This window comes from Nuphar pumila, chromosome 3, assembly GCF_984573655.1.
Source record: "Nuphar pumila chromosome 3, dmNupPumi1.hap1.1, whole genome shotgun sequence".
In the NCBI taxonomy this organism is placed as follows: Eukaryota; Viridiplantae; Streptophyta; class Magnoliopsida; order Nymphaeales; family Nymphaeaceae; genus Nuphar; species Nuphar pumila.
The window spans coordinates 145168696-145190360 of NC_143251.1; the positions used below are offsets into that span (position 1 = coordinate 145168696).

A 21665-nucleotide genomic window follows, 5' to 3' on the forward strand; every position below is an offset into this window, starting at 1 on the left:
TACTTGACATCTGACATTTTTCTAATTGTAATACTAAATAAAGCCAATGATATTTACTTATCAAAAATAGACAACTCTATCACAAGTTCAAATATTTAACTGATGAATGATATGAAATATGAGGGATATAACCACCATAGTTATCCTCAAGCAAGACATGTTGAATCCTAGAACACGAATGGTTCTCCTTAAATTCTGCCATATAGAAAAAAAATGAACCATAAAGATCACCTTTTGCAAATGATCAAGAATTCAAGCATATCAAGGGTTGATATTTTAGGAAGCATCAAAGGGTAGATCAGTGAGGGTTGATTATGGGCTCTGGAGAACAAGTGCAACCCAACTATGGTGAACCATTAACACCACTCCACTGCCACAACCTCAAGACAAGCCTGATTAGAGGACATGCAATGATGAAGTGGAGGATTGAGCGAGGAGCTCTTTGGGCTGCTGTAGTTAAAGGAGAACAGTCAACTACCGCGATGGAAGCTGATCTTCCCCCAGTGGTGATTTTCAAGAATGCTAGCATCAATCAGATGTTTATTCGGGCTCCAAAATACAACCAAATTAATCTAGGTTGAAGTTCCACCCAGATTTGAAGTAGATGAGAATCGAGCACCCTCCCATAAGTCATGTTGCGACAATGTGGCCAAGAACAATGTGATTCTCAAGCTTGCTAATAGCTTAAACGTTCAAAGCAAGAACTCTGCAAATCATCATCCAACAGTAGTTGCTTCTGACAAGAAACACCTGAATACCAACAAGAATTCACCAGATTCTGGCAAGAACCCACAAAATCCTGATATGGTAAACTGCCACTGTCATGTTTAAATCAGCACCCAACCATCCCTTGACAGTTGTCCCACCTCCTCCTACTCAAATGACTCCCCCGCTATCTTGGCCTCTCACACTACCACAAAACCTATGAACCGACGACCCCACAAAACCAATGGATCTTCCCCTAGCCTTGTGGAGTCTCAATCTAACAAAAAAAAAATCAAAAGGAGGTAAATGAGTGGCACCTTCTGACATATTGTGCTTTTCAGGTGACCTCTCTGTTCCAGGTCGTCTAATAAAATGGCAAGTTAAGCCACCACAATCGAGCACTACTATCTCAATGGATGTTGAGACCAAGTTGGTGCATCCCTCAAGCATCTCTGCTACAATAGGAGTAGGGATGGAATCGTCGTCTCTTGAGCATACTCAAGAGAAGGAGAATGCAACAACCTCATCTCCTTGTTCCCAATGAAGGTTGGATCTTGAAACATAAGGGGTCTCACGAATAAAGTCACTCAGCGAGACTTGCACCATCTTCTCACTAACCACAACACTGACCTATTTTCTCATCCATGACTCCCATTTGTCCCCGGAGTGCCTGAATTCTATCCTAAAAAGGTATCATAACTTCTCGTATTTTCTTAATAGTTCGGACACGAGAAGCGAAGTTTGTAGATGTTGGCTATGAAATCCTCGAACAATCAACATTCCTTCCTTCCAGCAAACACACTACTTCAATTTCAGCTCTTCCATTCCACTCTTCAAAAGTTATTTATTGTGTTCGGCATGTACATGCCTACGAAACTCCCCTACATCGAGTTGCACTCACAGAACTTTTGATGCAAGTTGATAACATGCAACATCAACCGATTTTGCTCCTTAGAGATTTTAATGCTATGTGCAATCACAGTGACAAAACTGGCGGGCCTCCTATTCACAGCTTCTGCGTTCAGTTCAATGAATTCATTTTGTGTGGTGAGTTAGTTGAAATTGCAGATCTGCAAAATAAGTTCACCTGGTCTAATCATCGGAAAGGAACATATTGTTGGGCAGGGGCGTAGCTAGGATTCATGTTAGGGGGGGGCAAACGGGGGTGTAGCAAAAAAAAAATGTGTGATAGTCGGGGGTTCGGGGCAGCGCCCCCAAAATTTTTTTTTGAGATAAAATAAAAAATGGCTACAATTATTAATAAAAATCTATTTCATATAGACGAATCAAACTATTTGCTGCAGTCAGGTCTGGGCTAGGATTGGGCTTTAAAAAAAAAAATTAATTGTTTTGGGAGACAGGACTGGGCTACAACCCAGTCCTGCCCCTCCCCCCAGCTACGCCTTTGCTGTTGGGTTCAGCTTGCACACAAACAATGAACAGCAGGAAGGCGTACCTGATGCCGCCATCGGTGAACCGAGATCGATGGCTGGTGGTGACGACCAGAGTAAGGGAAGCCGCTGGTGGTGGCTGTAGCAGAGGAAGGCTTCTCCTCAGCCAAACTGCAGCCCTCAACGAGCATAGGCTACCGGATGCAGTCTATAAGAAGGATCAGTTCCCTTGCCGAATGGGAAAACCCCTTGAATAGAGAGGTAAGCAAAGCAAGAAACCTCAATGTGCCTCTCTCTGATTTTCCCAGTATTTTCGTATATCTTTTTCTCTCTATATATTTTGGGGTCGCCCATGATACCTCATTTATAGGCACAAAGTGGGAAACGGTTTGTGCAACTGTTTCCCTTTTATTCTATGCGGGTTTAACAGAAAAAACACCTTCCGTGGGTGAGGGTTATCAACATCGTGGGTAACCACCACACCAACGTGGTAGTTTATCCCAACATTTTCCCACTTGTTTCGACGATAAACCCTTAACCATAAAACTTTATGGGAATGACTTGATGAATAAATTAGCCTTTGTAATCTATTCTATAGATCCTTAGTTGAATCTCTAATCCTTATAAGATTAACAACAAACAAGTAATAACGAGAATCAAAGAATTGAATGTGATCACTTTAATCATATGCATATATCAAAAAGAGTTTAATAAGCTCATCCTCAATACATGTTTGGAATATAATCTCGGTGCTAGCTCTTTAGTAAGATCAGCAATCATCTCTTTTGTACCAATATTGACAATATGCACTAGATAATTCTCTGTCTTTTCTTTAACAACAAAATACTTCAGCTCCATATGCTTGCATGACGTAGTACTTTTGTTGTTGTTCGAAAAGGACACCAAAGCTTTATTATCACAGTAGACCTTAAGTGGTTTCTCAATAGAATCGATCACCTTTAATTGTGATATGAAGTTCTTCAACCATATGGCATGCAAGGTAGTCTCATACAATGCTATGAATTCTGCCTCCATGGTGTGAGCAGCAGTGGTCGTCTGCTTCTCACTCCTCCAAGAGATCGTGCCCCAAACAAGTAAGAAGACGTACCCAATAGTAGACTTTCTACTATCAAGGCGTCCTCATAAGTCTGCATCTGAGTAGCCAATGATCTCGAGGTGATCAACTTTATGATACGTCAACATATAGTCTTTTGTCTCTTGTAAATACCGCAAGACTTTTTTGGCAGCTTTTTAATGGGGTATGCTTGGGTTAGCTGAAATCTACCAAGTACCCCTACTGCGATAGAGATATTTGGACGAGAATAAGTTTGCGCATATTGCAAGCTGCCAACAACTAATCCATATGGATAAGCACTCATCTGTGCTTTATCAACATCGTCCTGTAGACAATCCTTTAGGCTCAGCTTGTCACCTTTTGATATGGGTGTTGAAGTAGGAGAACAATTCTTCATCCCATATCGCTTTAATAAATTATTTATGTAGAATCTTTGGGAGAGGCTTAGAAAACATTTTACTTTGTCTCAACGGATCCCAATGACAAGTACATAAGCAGCCTCACCCATATCTTTCATATCAAAATTGAAAATACTTCTTTGTCGTGTGACCCAGTTTATCACACGCTTGACAAACCACTTTGTTTGATTGATTCTCATTACCTCCATAATTTTGTTCACCTTAAGGTTGATTATAGTTTAGAGAATATCCTCTATTTCTTCATCTATAATTGCCTCGATTGCCATTATTATTCTTGCCTCTATAGCCACCACACCAATTTGAGTTAGAATTTTGATTTTGATTTTGACGGGTAATAAGATTAGTCGTAGGCATGGTCAAATCAGGAATCGACTCATTTTCACTTAGTTACGCTTCATAGATCAACAAAAGTTCATTAAGTGTGATAAGTTTGGTACGAGTTCCAATGGCCGTACGAAACAAATTAAATTCAGAAGGCAGGCCATGGAGAATATGCGCCATCAAGTCATCTTCAAATATTGGCTTGGATGCAATGGTCAGTTGATGAAAAATTCTTTTTGCATTCTGTATATATTCCTCAACACTTTGAGAGCCTTTCTTTAATTCAAATGCACGATTTTTCAATTGCATAATTTGGGCCTGGGATTGGGCAGCATAAGCAAGCTTCAACGAAGTTTATATCTCATAGGACATTGACAGTCACATAACATGGGTATAAACCGATATTTCGGATAACGATGAGAGAATCCAACTAAGTAAAAGTTGGTCTTGACAATGCCATAATATGAAATATGATTTGATTTCATTTGAGTCCATTTTGAATTTCAATGGACATGACTTTGTTCCATCAAGAAGACCAATAAGGTCATATGATTTTAAGATGGGAAGAAATTGTGATTCCCATAACAAATAATTGTCGGTTGTTACTTTGGTGGTCAAAAAATGATGGAGCCTGGATTAAAATTTTGATTAAGGTAAAATCATATTGAGAGTACCTGAAGCTTTTGACTGGCTTTTGGGCTGTTGAGTATTGCTGGTGGATGACGGTGACCTTGCCATTGATGATACAATCGTTATGGCTCTGATACTATAATAGAGGACGCACACACTCAATACACTGAATACACTCACACACACATAAGGTCGATATAACGTGGTTCGGTAAACACCTATGCCCACGATAGTCTCTCTATTCAATGTTGAATAGAGACTCTTCTCTTTTTATCTTTATATAGATTAGAATGAGAGTCAAGTTGTTTAATACATTTGGAATAATTCGAAATAGCCTTAGAATTAGGAATAGAAATCTTGGCTGAAGATCTTTCTTTTCTATTATGATCTTCAGAATTAGGTAAGCACGACTGATCTTTAGTAGGTGACGGTTTGGAGTCTCTTATCATTATCGATTGTCTGATCTTCATTAAACGGTTTTCCTTTCATATGGACACTATCTTGAGAGTCCATTTGAGAACGAGATTTTGTGATCGATCCTTTCATAATCTTATCTCTAACAATGCATGTATTTGTGACAGTAAATTTAAATACAAATCCAGATTTTATGTAATAGCTATGAATCCAAACCCAAATCTAAACTAGATACAATGTACTACAACTGAATCCATATGCAAATTCTATGTCCAGCAAAAGAAGTTGAAAACAAGGATTTTGCATGCACAAAGTGTAAATGAATTGGAGTTGATTAGGATCTGAATACAAGTTTCTATATAAGATTATTGATCCAAACCAAGAAAAAAAGTCCAATCATATAGGCCTGAACCCGAACCAAATATGTATTCTGATTTGTTTCAATATCCATATCCAAGAATAATGTGTTTGATGTGAATCATATATATATATATATATATATATATATATATATATATATATATATATATATATATATATATATATATATATATATATATGTGATCAAATTGGATCCATTTGTGTTGCAGCCATGTGGGTGTGTGATGTAAATGGGTCAGACTTGGTTCAGACCTAGGCATTGCTTAATCCGACCTAATCAGATCAAGCTTAATGGGATCCATAGCTAAATGCAAAATAGTTAAAATACTGAATTGGGGGCCCCACAAGAGTCTGACAACTAGTGTGTGAAATGCTTTTTTTTGCAAACTCCATTTATTAGGAATCAACCATTGAATGAGTCTTTTACATGATTTTTGAATGCTTGAATATTTATAAAAATTATGAAACATCAATTTTCAAGCCTCAAAAAATTCTGCTTATCTAAAGCAATCCGATGATTCAAGAGCCGGTCCCTCTAAAACCAAACATGTAAATCACATCTATACGATCGGATAAAATAATATATATTTTAGAAAATTGGTTCACACTCTAGTTCTCATATTCTAGTGGCTCTCGAACCAAGATAAATTAGCTAATTAGTTATATTTTATATGTAGCTGAATTAGATTATCCATAGGATTTAGATTCAGACTGGCAGCTGCATAAGAAACCTAATCCGAGTTCTACCAAATCAACTAATTAGATATCTGCCTCAAAGGGGGTTGGCATGGTGGGTGGGTCCTTGGTTGTTCGATGGGCATTTAAAGTTCGATTTTCATCAAGCCAACGCGTAGCAGGTTTTTTGGGTTATACAAAAAAAAAAAAAAAACTAATCAGATCTCCAATCCAAACACGATCCATTGACATCCCTGTATATGCGAGTCTAATCAAAGGACGAGACAAATAGGCTGCGACAAAGATGACATATTAAGGGTAATTTCGGAATATAAATTTATAAGAGGAAAGAAAAATAATATAAGGGTAGTTTCGGTACATAAATCTAGTCTCAAAGCAACCATGCCTGCACGTTCATGATTTTTGAAAATGACGAAAATATCCTCTAACAACATTCTTAGGAGAGCTTTTTTTTTCTCAGGAAAAAATGATATTTGTTCATTTTCATGGGCATTTTACGTCAGAGAGCCTGAAACAAAGAGAGGCAATGTGTTTCTTCGAGGGTATTTACGTAATATCGTTAAACCGATATGCCCATCCTTTTCCTACTGTGAGGGTATTTCGGTAATATCGACGAGCCAGAGACGGGTCGAGCGAGTCCAGGATAGCATTTGGAGAATGATTGAGTGTGGGTCCCATGTCCTCCTGGCATCCACGTGCGCTCGAGCCCCGAAGGAAAGAGATCCAATGAAATGCAAACTTAATTAATTCCAGAAAAGTCCCCCGGACGTAATTGACTAGAAAAACCCTCTCATTCCCTTCAAGGAGCACCTCTTTTTCCCTCTTGGTATTATGAATTGTTATGGGCCTGTTTTTGTCATCATAAAAAACGATGGCTTCGGCTCATTCAGCTCCTCCAGGGCACTGCATCAAGCTGAGCCGGATGAAGGAGCAGGAAATTACAGAAATAGGACTTTTATTTTTATTTATGACTGAATTATCTGAACTGACAAAATTGATGAATTGGCAAATTTAAGTTTGGGTCTCGACTTGTCCGAGGCTCTGATTACACCACAAGTAATGACATTTTAGAATTAATGATTATTAACCAATTATTAATTGATAATTTTTTTATGGGTGCTCTAGTCATTAAGGGTAAGTTTGGTTGTGTTTTAAAAAAAATGAAAGTGAATCAAATTTGTGGATTTCTCATTATCATGTTCGTTTGAATGAGAATCAGAGCTCTTTTAGAATGACTCTCATATTCCAGTGAGAGAGTGATTCTAAAAGAGCACAACCAAATAACCCCAAAGGAGCGTTTGCATGTCACTAAAGGGGGTGCATGCACTACTGCGAAAATGGAATTGGACTCCCCCCGCCACGGAAACTATTTTCACGGAAAATGGGGGGCCAGCGTGCATTTTGGCATGCCCGTTGAGGGATTCCATGCCCTTTTTTTTTGTTTTAAAAGTTTGAGCACGGCGAAAATGCATGTCCGTCGATGCTTTTTCTCGAAAAATGCCTATTTTTTACGACATGCAAATGCCCAATAAGGATATGTTTGAATGCCTCAGATCTCATATGTGGCACACATGCATGCTGATGTGGTGCTAGTGTGGCATTAAAATCTTGGATATTGCAAACGCTGGATCTAATATGTGAGGTTACCTTGGATTTGAGATCTTCACTTGTGGGATAAAGAGGAGAGTGTCATGGATCTGAAATCCGATGGAGAGTGGTTAGATTTCAAATCCTAGAATCTTAGATTTGAGGAGATACCTCAAATATGAGATTTGAGGCATTCAAACGTACCCTAAAGATGCATTTGAATATCTTTGACTCGGATGCTCAACAAGTATATATTGGCATTGTGGCTTTGACTACACTACACGTATTGGCATTTTTGTAGAAATGATCATAAACAAATTATTAGTTGATTATTGTTTGCACATTATTAAACATAAGGCAGTGTCTCATTTAGGGATGGCAGTGGACCAGGGCAGGTGCAGGGAATAAGGTCTCTATCCTTGCCCCGTCTCAAAATAGTGACCTCCATCCCCGGTTCATTCTCGTGATAGGGGAGACTTTGGACTGCCACCCTCACCCTGTCTCAAATTTACCGTGTCCCCGTCTACATCCAATGCTTTAAGGTTAGAAATTTAATATTAAAAATATATATAAGAGTTATATATAATTGTATTAAATAACTAAAGGTATCTTAGTCATTTTACTAACGAGAATCAAGAACAAGGTGCGACGAGGTAAGGCAAGGCATGGCGGTGTGGGATGGGGCGCGACGAGGTGGGGCGAGGCAGGGCAGGGGAAGTGTAAGTTCATCTCTATGTTGAGCCTTTCCCCAAAGAGTTTAATAACTTAAAGTTATCACATCATCGGCTATGTTGGCCATTGCAAGTTAGGAAATAAGAAGCGGCCAGTATTAATTCATCATTTTATTTGACATAAACTATGAAAAATTAAGCCAGTCATGTTACATTGTTACTTGTCCAATAATAAGGGTGTGTTTGATTGCCTTGGATCTCATATACTAGGTGATTTGAGATGGTCAGGATCTCACATGCATGGTTTTCTAGCACAACCTTACCTTCTTCTTTGTGTTAGAGAACTATGTATTTAGGGGGCGTTTGAGGGTCTCCAAACTGAGGATATGAGGTAATCTATTTGAAGAACTGGGGATTTGTGAGCCCCCACACTGGATGGGAGCCCTAGTTATCAAATCTATGACAATCAAACACACTTTTAAGTTTTTTTAACCAACATTATGCTTAGGGTGTGTTTGAATGTCTCAGGTCCTAGAAGTGTACATAATCTATCATGGGTCCGTATTGAGATTTGAGGTAAACTAATGCTAAAATCTCAAATTCATCCTGAAACAGGGATTTGACCTTTGCATCTTAGTTAAGATGAATGTATCTCACTCTCAGAAACTTTTTTTTAGATAGTTAAAAGGGAAAAAACCCCAATCATAAACTACACATTAACTGGCCTCTGATTGGTAAAACCCTTAAGGTCCCTTCAGCTCACTACAGTACACCCAGCTCCATGCCTGCCATGGGTTTCAAACTTGTGACGTTTGTCAACTTGGTGACATTTACAAATCATCCCTACCACATGAGCGGAGCCCTTGTGTGGGCTTCACTCTTAGAAAGTCATCAATTCCATATTGTGAAAATCTAAACCAAGGTGCTCCAGTTGTCTGGTAGGAGTAGTGAGTGCACATCACCTTGTGTTGGGACGTTGCAAGTTCAAATCCCAATGGCATGGTTGTATAACTGCTGGGGTCTGACTAACCCCAGCTTGCTCATAAAAAAAAATCGAAACCATAAAAAAGAGGTGCAAGAAGGAATGCCTAGATTGGTACTCGAACAAAACAACGAGGGGTATTTAGGTAACTTTATTCTCATAAATGTTTTTCCGAGCTAGACAGACAATTGGTAAACGGAACAAGGGGATGATGCAGCCGTTTTCTACGCCTAGCTCATCGGTTCTTAATGTCGGCGTGCCAGCCATAAATGCAAATTATGGGAAGGAAAACAAAGGAATAGAAAACAAGGCATGTTGTTTACTTATTGGCTGCAGAAACTTTCTAATGCTGACCGGCTCCATTTTGTGCATGGAGCCGAGCCTGTCGACCTGCCTCCCCCCTTCCCCTCCTCCTCCTCTTCTTCCCTTTCTCTCTGTTCCTGTTGGTTCCCTGAGTCACCATTGCTGGTCTGGCTCATGAAGAGGCTAGTAAGTACGTTGGTTTCTTGGTTTGGTTTGTGGTTACTTGATCATGTGTATATGTTTGGTTTCCCGGTAGGTTCAATGTTGGTTGAACCTGTTTTCGTTTCGTAATGTTGATGGTTATAGTTCGTCTCTCTCTCTCTCTCTCTCTCTCTCTCTCTCTCTTTTGGTGTGATTTACACTGTTTTTCTCAGTTATGTTTAGTGTGATCAAAATTTGTTCTTCTTTGAGTGGTTGGTGTTTCATGGCATGCATCTTTTGATTGAGTTTTGGTGAAGTTCTGTTTGTTGGGCAGTCTAGATTCTGTTGTCTGTGGTTTTTGTTGGTGATTGTGTTGAATTCGCATTGTTTTTCTCAAAGATGTGATATTTTCTTTTCTTTTTCTGTTGAGTTCACCATAGAATGCATTGTTTGGGCCTTTCTTTTTGTTCATGTTTTTGAGTGGTTTATGTTTATTTTTTAATTTTGGTTTTCTGTTTATGTTCTATATGGTCATTGTATTCTTTTGGTTGAAAAAATGATATTTTTTCTCCTTCCATGAAATAATCATCTTTGCCTTTCGTATATAACGTTGATTGGCTTATTCATTTCAATTTTATTAATCTATTGGTGGTTGACATCTTGCTTCTTTTTTTCCCTCTGGTTCATATTCAGCGACAGCCTTAATTAGTTTACCAACAGGCATTTTTAAGTTCTCTCATGTATATTCAGGAAATTCTGGGAAATGTTTCACATGATCCGATCTTTATGTTGATGGGTTTAGTGATTGTTTAAAAAGGTGATCTGTTCCTTTGTCGACCCTAGTCATTGTCATTGATCTGTTTTGTCTTTTCATGCTGGCAATTTTTTTGATGAATAACATGGTTATGCAGTTCATTTGTCATTGTCACTTTGTTGATTTTCTTTGCACTGTTTTGCAGGTTCTGTTGGTACTTTTGGTTCTAAGCCATGGTGTAAATGGCAGTGAAGGAAAGAGTAAGAGTGCTTACTCTTCTGTATTGCAGAAATCTGATGGCTGGCAGTGTCAAGACAACAGGATTTTGAGACCCAGACCTCACAGTGTATCGATTTTGGAGTTTGGGGCAGTTGGGGATGGGATCGCATTGAACACATTGGCGTTCCAGAATGCCATCTTCTACCTCAAGTCGTTTGCGGATAAGGGTGGTGCTCAGCTCTATGTGCCTGCAGGAAAATGGCTGACAGGGAGCTTCAATCTCACCAGCCATCTCACACTGTTCTTAGACAGAAATGCGGTCATCCTTGGATCACAGGTCTGTGTCAATCTTCTCTCTCTCCCATTCTGTGTCTGTTTTGATTCTGTAATTTCAATTATTTGTTGTGTAATTTTTCTGGAATATATCACCTAATGATTGCCTGGAGATGACTCACGTTTTTAGTTGTATTGGGACAATAATTGGTCCCAGTTGGGTTGCATCATCCTTCTGGCCTAGCTACTTGTTAGTTTGGTCGATGGCAAAATTTAGTATGGAGTCACCATCATGAAGTGATGACAATTAACTGTGAAGTGTTCTGTTCTTTGTCAGCTTTGGTTCGGTTTGTAACTTTTTAGATTACTTGTATTGGTTGTTTAAGATTGTCTTTCATCCTTCTAAAGAGTTATTATTGATAATCTCAGAATAGTCGAAGCACAATGTGAGATTTAGGCCTAACAAGTGTAATTCATTAGTGTTACTATTATTAGCCTTCCAAGGTCGTTGGTGGTGGGGATTATCGTGCTTTTCCTGATTTAATATGGTGGATCGATTTGGAATTAGCAACTATAGTTACAGGAATGCCTGGGACTCAAAAATTCATGGATGGAAATTGGAATCCCTTTGAAATTTGGATGGGGTGATTCTTGCCATCATATGCTGATATTTTGATCATCAATCTCACTACGATTATCTCCATGATTAAAATTTCCTTGTTTGTACGTGCAGGAAGCATCTCACTGGCCTGTCCTTGAGCCTTTGCCTTCGTATGGTCAAGGGTTGGACGTCGCAGGTGGAAGGCACAGCAGTTTGATCAATGGATACCAATTGAAAGATGTGGTGATTACAGGCATGTTTATTTTTTATCTGTCTGTCTTTAGTTTAGCTTTAAAATCAGGAATTCAGCGAGTTGGATTACAAAACTACACCATGGGTGTCATGGAACTAGAATAAACCAGTTCAATTCACCGACCTGTTTGAGCATTGAAATGCCTGAATCATTGTTGGAAGCTTGAGGTTTTGTTGACTCAACTGAGTTGTGCCTTGAGCTAAAGATTGATGCTGTGCTTGGTATTGGGAGTTGATGATTTGATTTGTCTGAATTCTACACTTACAGAAGAAGATTAGTTCAACAATTTTTTTATGCACATGGAATGATCTCTCTCTCTCTCTCTCTCCAGATAACTGTCTAATTATTTTTATTTGAGTGAATTTGAGTAGATATCTTATATTAATTGCAACAGGTTACAATGGCACTATTGATGGCCAAGGTGCTGTATGGTGGGAGGCATTTCATTCTCATTCCTTGAACTATAGCCGGCCTCATCTTGTTGAAATCACGAGCTCTGATGACATTGTTATTTCAAACCTGACATTCATAAATTCCCCTGCTTATGGCATCCATCCAGTCTATAGCAGGTACGGAACCCAGAATCATGTGGTGCTCAAAGTTTCTTCCCTGCTCTCGGGCAATTTCAATGTTCAAAACCAAGTTTAAAGAAAGGAAAAAAGAAAATAAATTATTACTAAGTTATATGCATCTTATCTATTTATCCTTGATCCTTAATTGGAAAGAGATCACTGAAAAGTTCTTTACATCCCACAGAATTCTTCATTGATCTTTTTATCATGTACAGCAATGTGCAGGTTCAGAATGTAACGGTCCATGCTCCACCAGATTCACCTTATACAGATGGTATAGTTCCAGGTTAGAAATTGTTCGCAATATTTCCCCTTTCCTTTTTTTATTTGTTTTTTTCCTCGACTATTTTTCTTACTGCTTCAGGAGTTAGACATATTAGAGTCTGGGAGTCATGTAAGCCACACATTGGATAATCTACTTATATCACTAGTTTTTTTTAATAGATTTAGTAAAATTTCACTATTTATTGTTTCCTTTTAGGCTATGTGTGGGAGCTGGGAGTTGGAGGAAGTTTATGGAATTGAAAAAATGAAACCTTTCAATTCCTCGAATTGGCAATACCACCTCTAGACAGTATCTGACATATCAGTTTTTTGGTACAAATACAAAGGAGTAAATGTCTCAACTAGCTCGTTGATTCCTCTGATGTATTCTTAGTTCACTCCTGCAGCAACCATTTCAAGAATAGTTTGGGTCAATTCCAATCAAATTCTTCAATTCCTGCCTTAACTACCAGTTCCCAAGCAGAGCCTTAAGTTGAGCAGATATTTTTGTATTTCATGAATTTAAAATTCTGTGTCAAAAAAGAATGCTGTAAAACTTCAAGTTCTTTTTCTGACAGAGGCCTATAAATTGAAGTAGATGAGGTAATAGGTTTGGTAAAAACTGTTAAAATGTATCTAATATATATATATATATATATATATATATATATATATATATATATATATATATATATATATATATATATATTACATCAATACCCGATAGGGGTATTTTTGTAATTTCACATAGTTGTTTTAGAAAACAACTATTTTCAGTTTTTTGTTTAAATGTATTTTTCTTTTCTTATTTTTTTAATTTCTTTTTTGTATTTTTTAAAGGCCAAAAGGGGCTCCAACCATAGAGTCGTTGGAGCCCCCTGTGACCGTTGGGGGCTCCCAACGACTCCATGGGAGCCCCCTTTTGGGCTCTCCTTTTGAGGCATTTTGCCTCTCTTTCTCTCCTCTCCCTTGTGTATAAATAGGGGTGATCCCCTTGTATATTTTTCATTCTTGAGAGCTCTCTCTCTTCTCAATAAGAGGCTTTTTATATTGTTGCCTTCTTAAAGGCTTGTGCTTGTATTGTCCTTTTGTGGACTTGTGATATTGTCTCTTTTTCATTGTTGTAAGTGCTTGTATGCACTCTTTATATTTCCGCAATATCTCATTACAAAAACCGCCAATGAAATGATAGCCATGTTCTTCCACGGGGTTCGGGTTCTCCTTGCATTGTTAAGCATCATACACCAGATCTACAATTTTAAACATAATATGCCTAGAATTGTGGAGTCCGACAAGTTAATAATGCATGTTATGAACTTTTGCTCTTAGAAGATGTTTTGAAGAATTAACTTGCACTAAAAGCAGTACTTAATGCAGAAATAAATAACTTGCCTTTATAGCTTGGGGCTTACCGATGAAGAATGTCTGCCCTCATTATGATAGTCATCTTTAATGCAGAAAATATTTCCTAATGATGCTGTCTTAAAGATAAAAATATATTGAAGCATTTAACATGAAAGTTCAACATATGATGCTGAAAATTCAGTATTTTAGACTTTGATTAAGGAATGTGGAGAGATTACAGTAAAGTTGTAAACAAAAGCTTAATAAATGACAGACAACAAATTATGATGCAGTGGAAATGCAAGTCTACAATGCAGGACAAGGTTGCAAGGGAATATGCTACTAACACCTCTTTGATGATGCTGACTTTGATTAAGATGCTGAAAATTCAGTGTTTTAGACTTTGATTAAGGAATGTGGAGAGATTAAAGTAAACAAAAACTTCATATTTGGTATGCATAAGTAAATCCATCGTAAATGGCATACAACAAATTATGATGCAGAGGAAATGCAAATCTACAATGCAAGACAAGGCTGCAAGGGAATTTTCTGTTAAAATTATTTTTTATGTGACACATTTGTATTGTATATATATATATATATTCAATATATATATATATATATATATATGTGTGTGTGTGTGTGTGTGTGTGTGTGTGTGTGTGTGTGTGTCTTTTACTGTGTATGTAAACTGAAATACCAATCAGGGGTATTTCAGTAATTTCATCTTGTCACAAGTGTCAGTCCACTAGGGACTGACTACCTCATGTTTTTCTATTTCTTTTTATTTTTCTTTTTTTTATCCTTTTGTAATGGCAGCTGTACAGCATTGGGTGCTGGACCAACTAGCTGTTGGACCAGCCCCCAACGGCTAGTTGGGCTGTTCCCTTGTTACATGGAGTGCCTATTTAAAGGCACTTCTTTCCCTTGTATTGCTTATGCTTCTTGCAAAGCATATTTGAATAAAGACTCATTCTTTATGTGTTGTTGCTCTCTTTTGAGAGATTGTGTGGCTCTTTGTATTTGGCCCATTAGAGCCTTTTATTATACTTGTGAGTGTGCACCTTTGTAGCCACGTTGTGGCATTGTATTTGTGTACTTGTGGTTTCATTACATAGTAGTAGAGCCTTTGGTGCTTTTGGGCATAAGCTTAAAGCTGAGATTCGTGAGAGTGGTAGAGCATTGGTTCGTTGGTTTGTTGTCTCGGGAAGCATACCATCAAACCTCTTCAACACTTCTTCCTTGCTTTCTTCTCTTCTTCTTTATTCTCATTCTTATCTCTATTTTTTCCTCCACTATGGCCGATAAAGAAATTGTAACTGTTGTTCTCATCAAATTTGATGAGAAAAATACATGTGGGCCATGGCAGCGAAAAGAATCCTCATGGGTAAAAATTCATGGCATTTTGTTGATGTATCCGCATTGGAACTACAACCAATTCTCACAAAATTGGTTATTGAAAACATTGAAAATGGAGGACCTAGCATAATTCAATTTAGAAAACGTGACAATGATAGTCAACCAAATGCCTTAGAAAGGCACTCTACCTTAGAAAATCAACAAACTAAAGTTGTCGGAAGATTAGATAGGATTTCTAGACTTTCTCATAGATTTGTTCCATATGAATCTTTTTCACCTCAATATAGGGCTTGTGTAGCTAGTATTTTGCCTTATTTTGAACCTACCACATTTAAAAAAGCAAAAGAATATCCTAAATGGGTAAAAGCTATGATTGAACAATTAAGAACACTCAAAAAATTCATGACTTGAGAAGTCTCTGATTTGCCTAAAGGTAAGAAAACTATAGGTTGTAAATGGGTGTATAAAGTTAAAACTAAGAGTGATGGGACTCTAGAAAGAAACAAGTTCCGATTAGTTGTCAAAGGGTATGCACAAGAATACAAAATAGACTATTATGAGACATTTGCACAAGTAGATAGGATGACTTCAGTTACGACCCTTATTGTTGTTGTTGCTATTAAAGATTAGCCTATATACCAAATGGATGTTAAAAATGTATTTTTAAATGGAGGTTTAAAAGAAGAGGTTTATATGGATTCACGTCCTGGATATGAAGTCCCCTCTAGTAAGGTATTTTGATTGAGAAAAACTCTTTATGGGTTGGAAGAGGCACCTAAAGCCTGGTATGATCACTTTAGTTCTGTTATATTAAAGCTTGATTTTAAATCTTTTTATACTGATACTGCTATGTTTAATAAGAAATTTGATGCATATATTGTTATACTTCTTTTTTATGTTGATGATATGATCATTACAGGCAAAGGACTAAAGGCAAAGGAGTAAAGGATATTAAATGTATCCTCAAAAAATATTTTGAAATAATTGATCTTGGATTTATCAAATCTTTTCTTGGAACTGAGGTTGCTTACTCTCTTAGAGGATACTTGCTTTCTTAAACCAAGTTTGCTAATGATATTATTGATAGGTCAGACATTACTGATGAGTTACTAATGACAAGATGAAGATTAATGATGTGACACCTCTAGATGATCCTACTCCATATCGCCAAATGATTGGCGCCTCTAACTTATTTAATTATTACTAAGTATGATATTGTGCATGCAGTTCATACTGCTAGCCAATTTCAACATTCTTCTACCACAGTTTTAATGAGTGTTGTGATGAGAATTGTTAGATATTTACAAACCTCTACCTCTCCAGGTCTTTTGCTATCATCTTCTTTCTCTCTTGATTTGATTGCTTATTCTGACTTAGATTGGGAAGGAGATTCAAATGATCAATGTTCAATTACTGATTTTTATGTTTTTTTAAGTGATTCTCTGGTATTGTGGAAGTGCAAAAAGAAATATATAGTATCTTTATCATCCACTGAAGTCGAGTACCGTGCAATGACTACGGCACCATTAGAGATCGTTTGGTTGCGAAAATTACTTGAAGACATGGGCGTTCATCTTCAAACACCTTCCAGACTGTGTTGTGACAATAAGAATGCAATATACATAGCTGACAACCATACATTTTATGAAATAACCAAACTTATCGAAATGAATTGCCACTATATGCATGAAGAATTTCTGAAAAACACCATCACTCTACCTTATGTTACTTTTGAATGTCAACTAGCAGACTTCTTCACCAAGGTGCTTTCGTTGCCTCAATTTTGTTTTTTTCTTGACAAACTTTCAGTGATCACACCGTAAGTTTGAGGGAAGGTGTTAAAATGTATTGTATATGTGACACATTTGTGTATATATATATATATATATATATATATATAATATGTCACGTGGGTGCGGGTGCGGGGATTCGGCACTTCCAAAAAACCCGGGTGCGGCAGGGGCAAAAATGTGTGTATATATATATATATATATATATATATATATATATATATATATATATATAGGGGGTCGGGGTTCCCCCGACGCTGGTTTTTTCAAACAGCTGCTGACAGCAGCAGCTGACAGACAGCTGCTGTCAGAAGATTTTTTTTTTAAATTTCGAGCAGCTGACAGCTGCTGTCAGAAGAATTTTTTTTTAAAAAAAATCGCAGCATAGGGCATTTTTTTTTTTTTAAAAAAATCCAAAAAAAAGACCGCACCCAGGATCGGGTTGACCGCACCCGTGTCGAGTCGCGTCGACACGGGTGCGGCACCCTGCTAGCCGAATCTAAATTGAAATACCCATAGGGGGTATTTCAGTAATTTTATCTCATAACAAGTGTCGGTCCACTAGTAACTGACAACCTCATGTTCTATTTCTTTTTACTTTTAGTTTTTTTATCCTTTTGTAATGGCAGCTGTACAACATTGGGTACTGGTCCAACTAGCCGTTGGGGCTGGCCCAACAGCTAGTTGAGCCAGCCTTTTGTTACATGGAGTGCCTATTTAAAGGCACTCCTTCCCCTTGTATTCCTTATGCTTGTTGAAAATCATATTTGAATAAAGACTTATTTTTAATGTGTTGATGCTCTCTTTTGAGAGATTGTGTGTTGGCTCTTTGTATTCGGCTCATTAGAGCTTTTTTATACTTGTGAGTGTGCACCTTTGTGGCTGTGGCATTGTATTTGTTCTCTCGTGGTTTCATTACATATTGCCACTAACACCTGTTTGATGATGCTGACTTTGGATACTAGGTGATTTTCAAGTGTACATGTAATTTGCTATCCCCATGCTTCGGACTTGGTATTTTCTATTCATATGACCAACTATGAAAAAATAAATGAGAGACATAGGGAGGTGATACATTAAAAGTCTTGTCTAAAGAAGCTTTTGGATTCAAATCTGGGCCCTCTGGTCTTTTTCACTGTAAATCAAATAAAAGGAAGTGTTTTTTTCTGATCTTTTGTTGGCAATCCTTTGCCCTAAATTTACATGGGATGCAGTCTTTGTAGCGGTTATCACAAGGGGAGTCCAGTAGCTCTGTTCTATTGCATCAAATGTTTTGGAACCTATTAACCATACTCCTTATTCATTATATGCATTCAGCAAGGGTTCCATTCCAAATAAATTTATTGCCTTGTTTAGTGTAACAAGTTCAGACATACACTAAACAGTGTAGGATTTTGTGTTGTTAGTGGTAGATTGTCCTTCTGCAACATGGATGCGTTGAATGCCATTCTGAACCGATTGATATGTTGATAGATTTGGTGATTGAGCAAGCCTATTAGTGGCCTGATAGTAACTTGCAGATTCAGAAAAATATAAAGGGGTTCCTGGTCATTCAAACCAGAGGAGAGTCTACAGACGATTATATACATGAAATGTAACAGATTAAAACATGGACCAGAATTTGACGTCAACCAGTATATGGATGATAATGTTGTTAATCTGTATCATAAGTTATACATAACATCATGCTTCTGCCAATAAAAAAAAGCCTTCTTACTTCAAGTAATATTCTTATTCCTCTCAAGTTCATTTAAGCATTGAACTGTGCCCAACATGGTTATTTTTATCACATGCTGATGTAATCTATAATTTTTTTTGGGTGTAGATTCTTGTGTGAATATGTGCATTGAGGACAGCCTTGTTAGTGTCGGCCATGATGCAATTGTGCTCAAGAGTGGATGGGATGAGTATGGAATTTCTTATGGAAAGCCCACTTCAGAAATCCACGTTAGACGGGTTTTCCTGCAATCTCCTTTTGCTTCTGCCTTTGCATTAGGTAGTGAGATGTCAGGTGGCATTTATCAGATACATGTGGAAAATGCCCACATTTGTAATTCTCGCAATGGCATCAAAATTAAAACAACCCAAGGCAGAGGTGGTTATATCAAGGATATTCTCATCTCTGATGTTGAAATGGAAAATGTGGAAGTGGCTTTTAGATTTACCGGTCATTCCGGCAGACACCCAGATCACTATGATCCTTTAGCTTTTCCTGCTGTTGGTCGTGTTACTGTGACCAGTGTGATTGGGACTAATATCAGCATGGCTGGTGAACTTGATGGGATTCAGCAGGCACCATTTACAGCAATTTGTTTTTCAGATGTTAACATGGATCTTGCATCTGGAACTTCTGTTTCATGGGTATGTTCCAATGTAATGGGCTTCTCTGATTCTGTTTTTCCTGAACCATGTCTAGCCCTCCAAAACCAAATCTCCAATTCAACATCAGTCTGCTATTATCTTTCAGGAGATGATGGTTACCCTCAATCTTCATGATCCCTTTTCTTTCCCCGTGTTCTCAGCCTATTTGTATCATGAGCCCATAGAAATCTCAATTGGTCCGTTCCCTTCTCTATGCTTGTTAATTTTTTCTCATGTTGCCAATAAAGTCCATCATCCTTCTGTTATCCTTGTCATTACTCTCTCTCTCTCTCTCTCTCTCTCTCTCTCTCTCTCTGGTGTACATGTTTCACTGCCGTGTTAGCACGGCCATAGAATTGCATTGTTGATGTCATTGATGAGGTGATAGAGATCTAGTAGTGGCTTGTGTCAGGGCAGCCAGCTGGTCATATGTGTAGTGTACAGCTTCATTTCTTTGATTCATCTGTAAGGAAATTTTTTATTGTTTGGATTTAGCCATGTTATCGGTGCTTAGCTCATTTGCAGTTTCTTCTCTTTTTCCATATAAACCAATTCACAGTCTATATATATATATATATATATATATATATATATATATAGAGAGAGAGAGAGAGAGAGAGAGAGAGAGAGAGAGAGAGAGAGAGACTCTTTGTATGTATTTAATTGTTGTCTGCTAATCGTGGATATCAACAGTGAGAGTTTATTTTTCTTCATTTGTATTTAATTGCTTGCTGCTATCATGGATGTCATCGATTACTACAACTTGATTCATTGTCTCCTGTTATAAAGATTAAAGAGAGTGGGTTTGTGGTGGTACCTGGCTTGATTGAAAGGGCCACTTTGGCATTCATTTTGGGCCATTTGTTGCGTGGCGCGTTTCCTTAATGCTGCTCCGTTCTTTGGCAGTAATTGCGTGAAGAAGAAAAAGAGTAGTCCGAAACTGTCATTGTCTTCCAACACAACCGTGCCGGGGAGGAAGCCTTCCCTGTTTCCAATGTGCGGTCAGCTTTGAGAACCAAACTAACGTGTAGATTCCATTGGCTCTGTATTTTACCACACAGAGACACGATGAGGACACCACTGGACACGCTTTTCTTGAATAATGTAGCCTGTGATTGGGAGCCGGTGTTAGAGGAGATATGAGAGGGGTGATGGGAGCGGAGAGACAAGGCTGGAGTTGTCCACATCCTTGTTAGGATTTTATTGAAAATGACCCATCTTCGCTCCCAACACCATTCTCATATCTCAAAACAGTGTTGGTAGGCAGTATTAATTACATCCTCATTAAATACTATCTCCTGGCTCCTAAAACAGAGCTTTATTCTTATTGTTTGAAGTAGCATGACATGAGCCAAAAATGATCGTACTGTACATCCAAAATGACACATTTTTTAAAATATCCTATAATTTTTGAAATCCCCCTGATCAAATTCTAAAAAGACCTTTTACCTTTCTTACAAGCAAATTTTCTTCTTTTTCTCAAATATCTAAATATGTGATTTTTTTTCAAATATGTGAATTTCGTCAACATATGTACATTTGTGAATGTCCTTCTGCTTATGCCCTTTATGCAATTCATTGAACTCATGGTTGTGAATGTTGTACTGTATTTGTGAATGTCAAAACATGTGCAAAGGGTCTCGTGCCTAGTATTTGCAAAAGTTTCACTAAAGCTTTTAGTGACGTTTCAAAAGTATTGCTAAAGTTTTTAAGAGAAAATTTATATATCTATGAGGAAATTCACATATTCTCATATTTAGGAGTAAATTAGCAAATATGTAAAAGAAAATCCACATATTTAGATATTTAGGAGGAATATCATATATTTGAAGGAAATTTGCTTGTGTGATGGGTAAAAATATCCTTTTATAGCCAGAAATTTATGAATTTGGGCATTGGTAGATTTTGAAAATTGAAGCACATTTCAAGAAACACATCATTTTTGGCATACAGTGATCATTTTTCCATGATACAAGAGTGTAAGCATGAGTGTTCCTGTATCTGACACAAACCGCCTCATTAGTAAGTTTGGTTGTCTTCTTTGAAGGACCCTTAATTTCCAAAGAGAAGGTTGGTTTCTTTCTAGAGTGGTCAGGTGCAGTTGCACACATTTAGGCTTTGTGTGGAAACCGGTAGAAGGTGGTGTTGGAGTTGGTTCA

The 21665-nt window shown here is 37.6% G+C and overlaps 1 protein-coding gene across 1 annotated transcript; it reads left to right on the forward strand.

Moving 5' to 3' along the window:
• The first annotated feature begins 314 nt into the window (after positions 1–314).
• Positions 315–20219, forward strand: LOC149844270 (putative polygalacturonase). Its single transcript, XM_090001066.1, has 7 exons — positions 315–506; positions 577–807; positions 10676–11026; positions 11696–11816; positions 12211–12385; positions 12604–12674; positions 18971–20219. The coding sequence occupies exons 1-7, from the start codon at positions 315–317 to the stop codon at positions 19639–19641; spliced, it is 1812 nt and encodes a 603-aa protein (XP_089857192.1). The 3' UTR covers positions 19642–20219.
• Positions 20220–21665: the final 1446 nt, after the last annotated feature.

Excerpts from the sequence above, each read along its gene's own strand:
- LOC149844270 (XM_090001066.1), top strand. The coding sequence starts at position 315 with ATGGGCTCTGGAGAACAAGTGCAACCCAACTATGGTGAACCATTAACA. Across the intron at positions 507-576 it reads AAGCTGATCTTCCCCCAGTG|GTTGAAGTTCCACCCAGATT; the intron begins GTGATTTTCAAG and ends AAATTAATCTAG. Across the intron at positions 12,386-12,603 it reads ATCCATCCAGTCTATAGCAG|CAATGTGCAGGTTCAGAATG; the intron begins GTACGGAACCCA and ends TATCATGTACAG.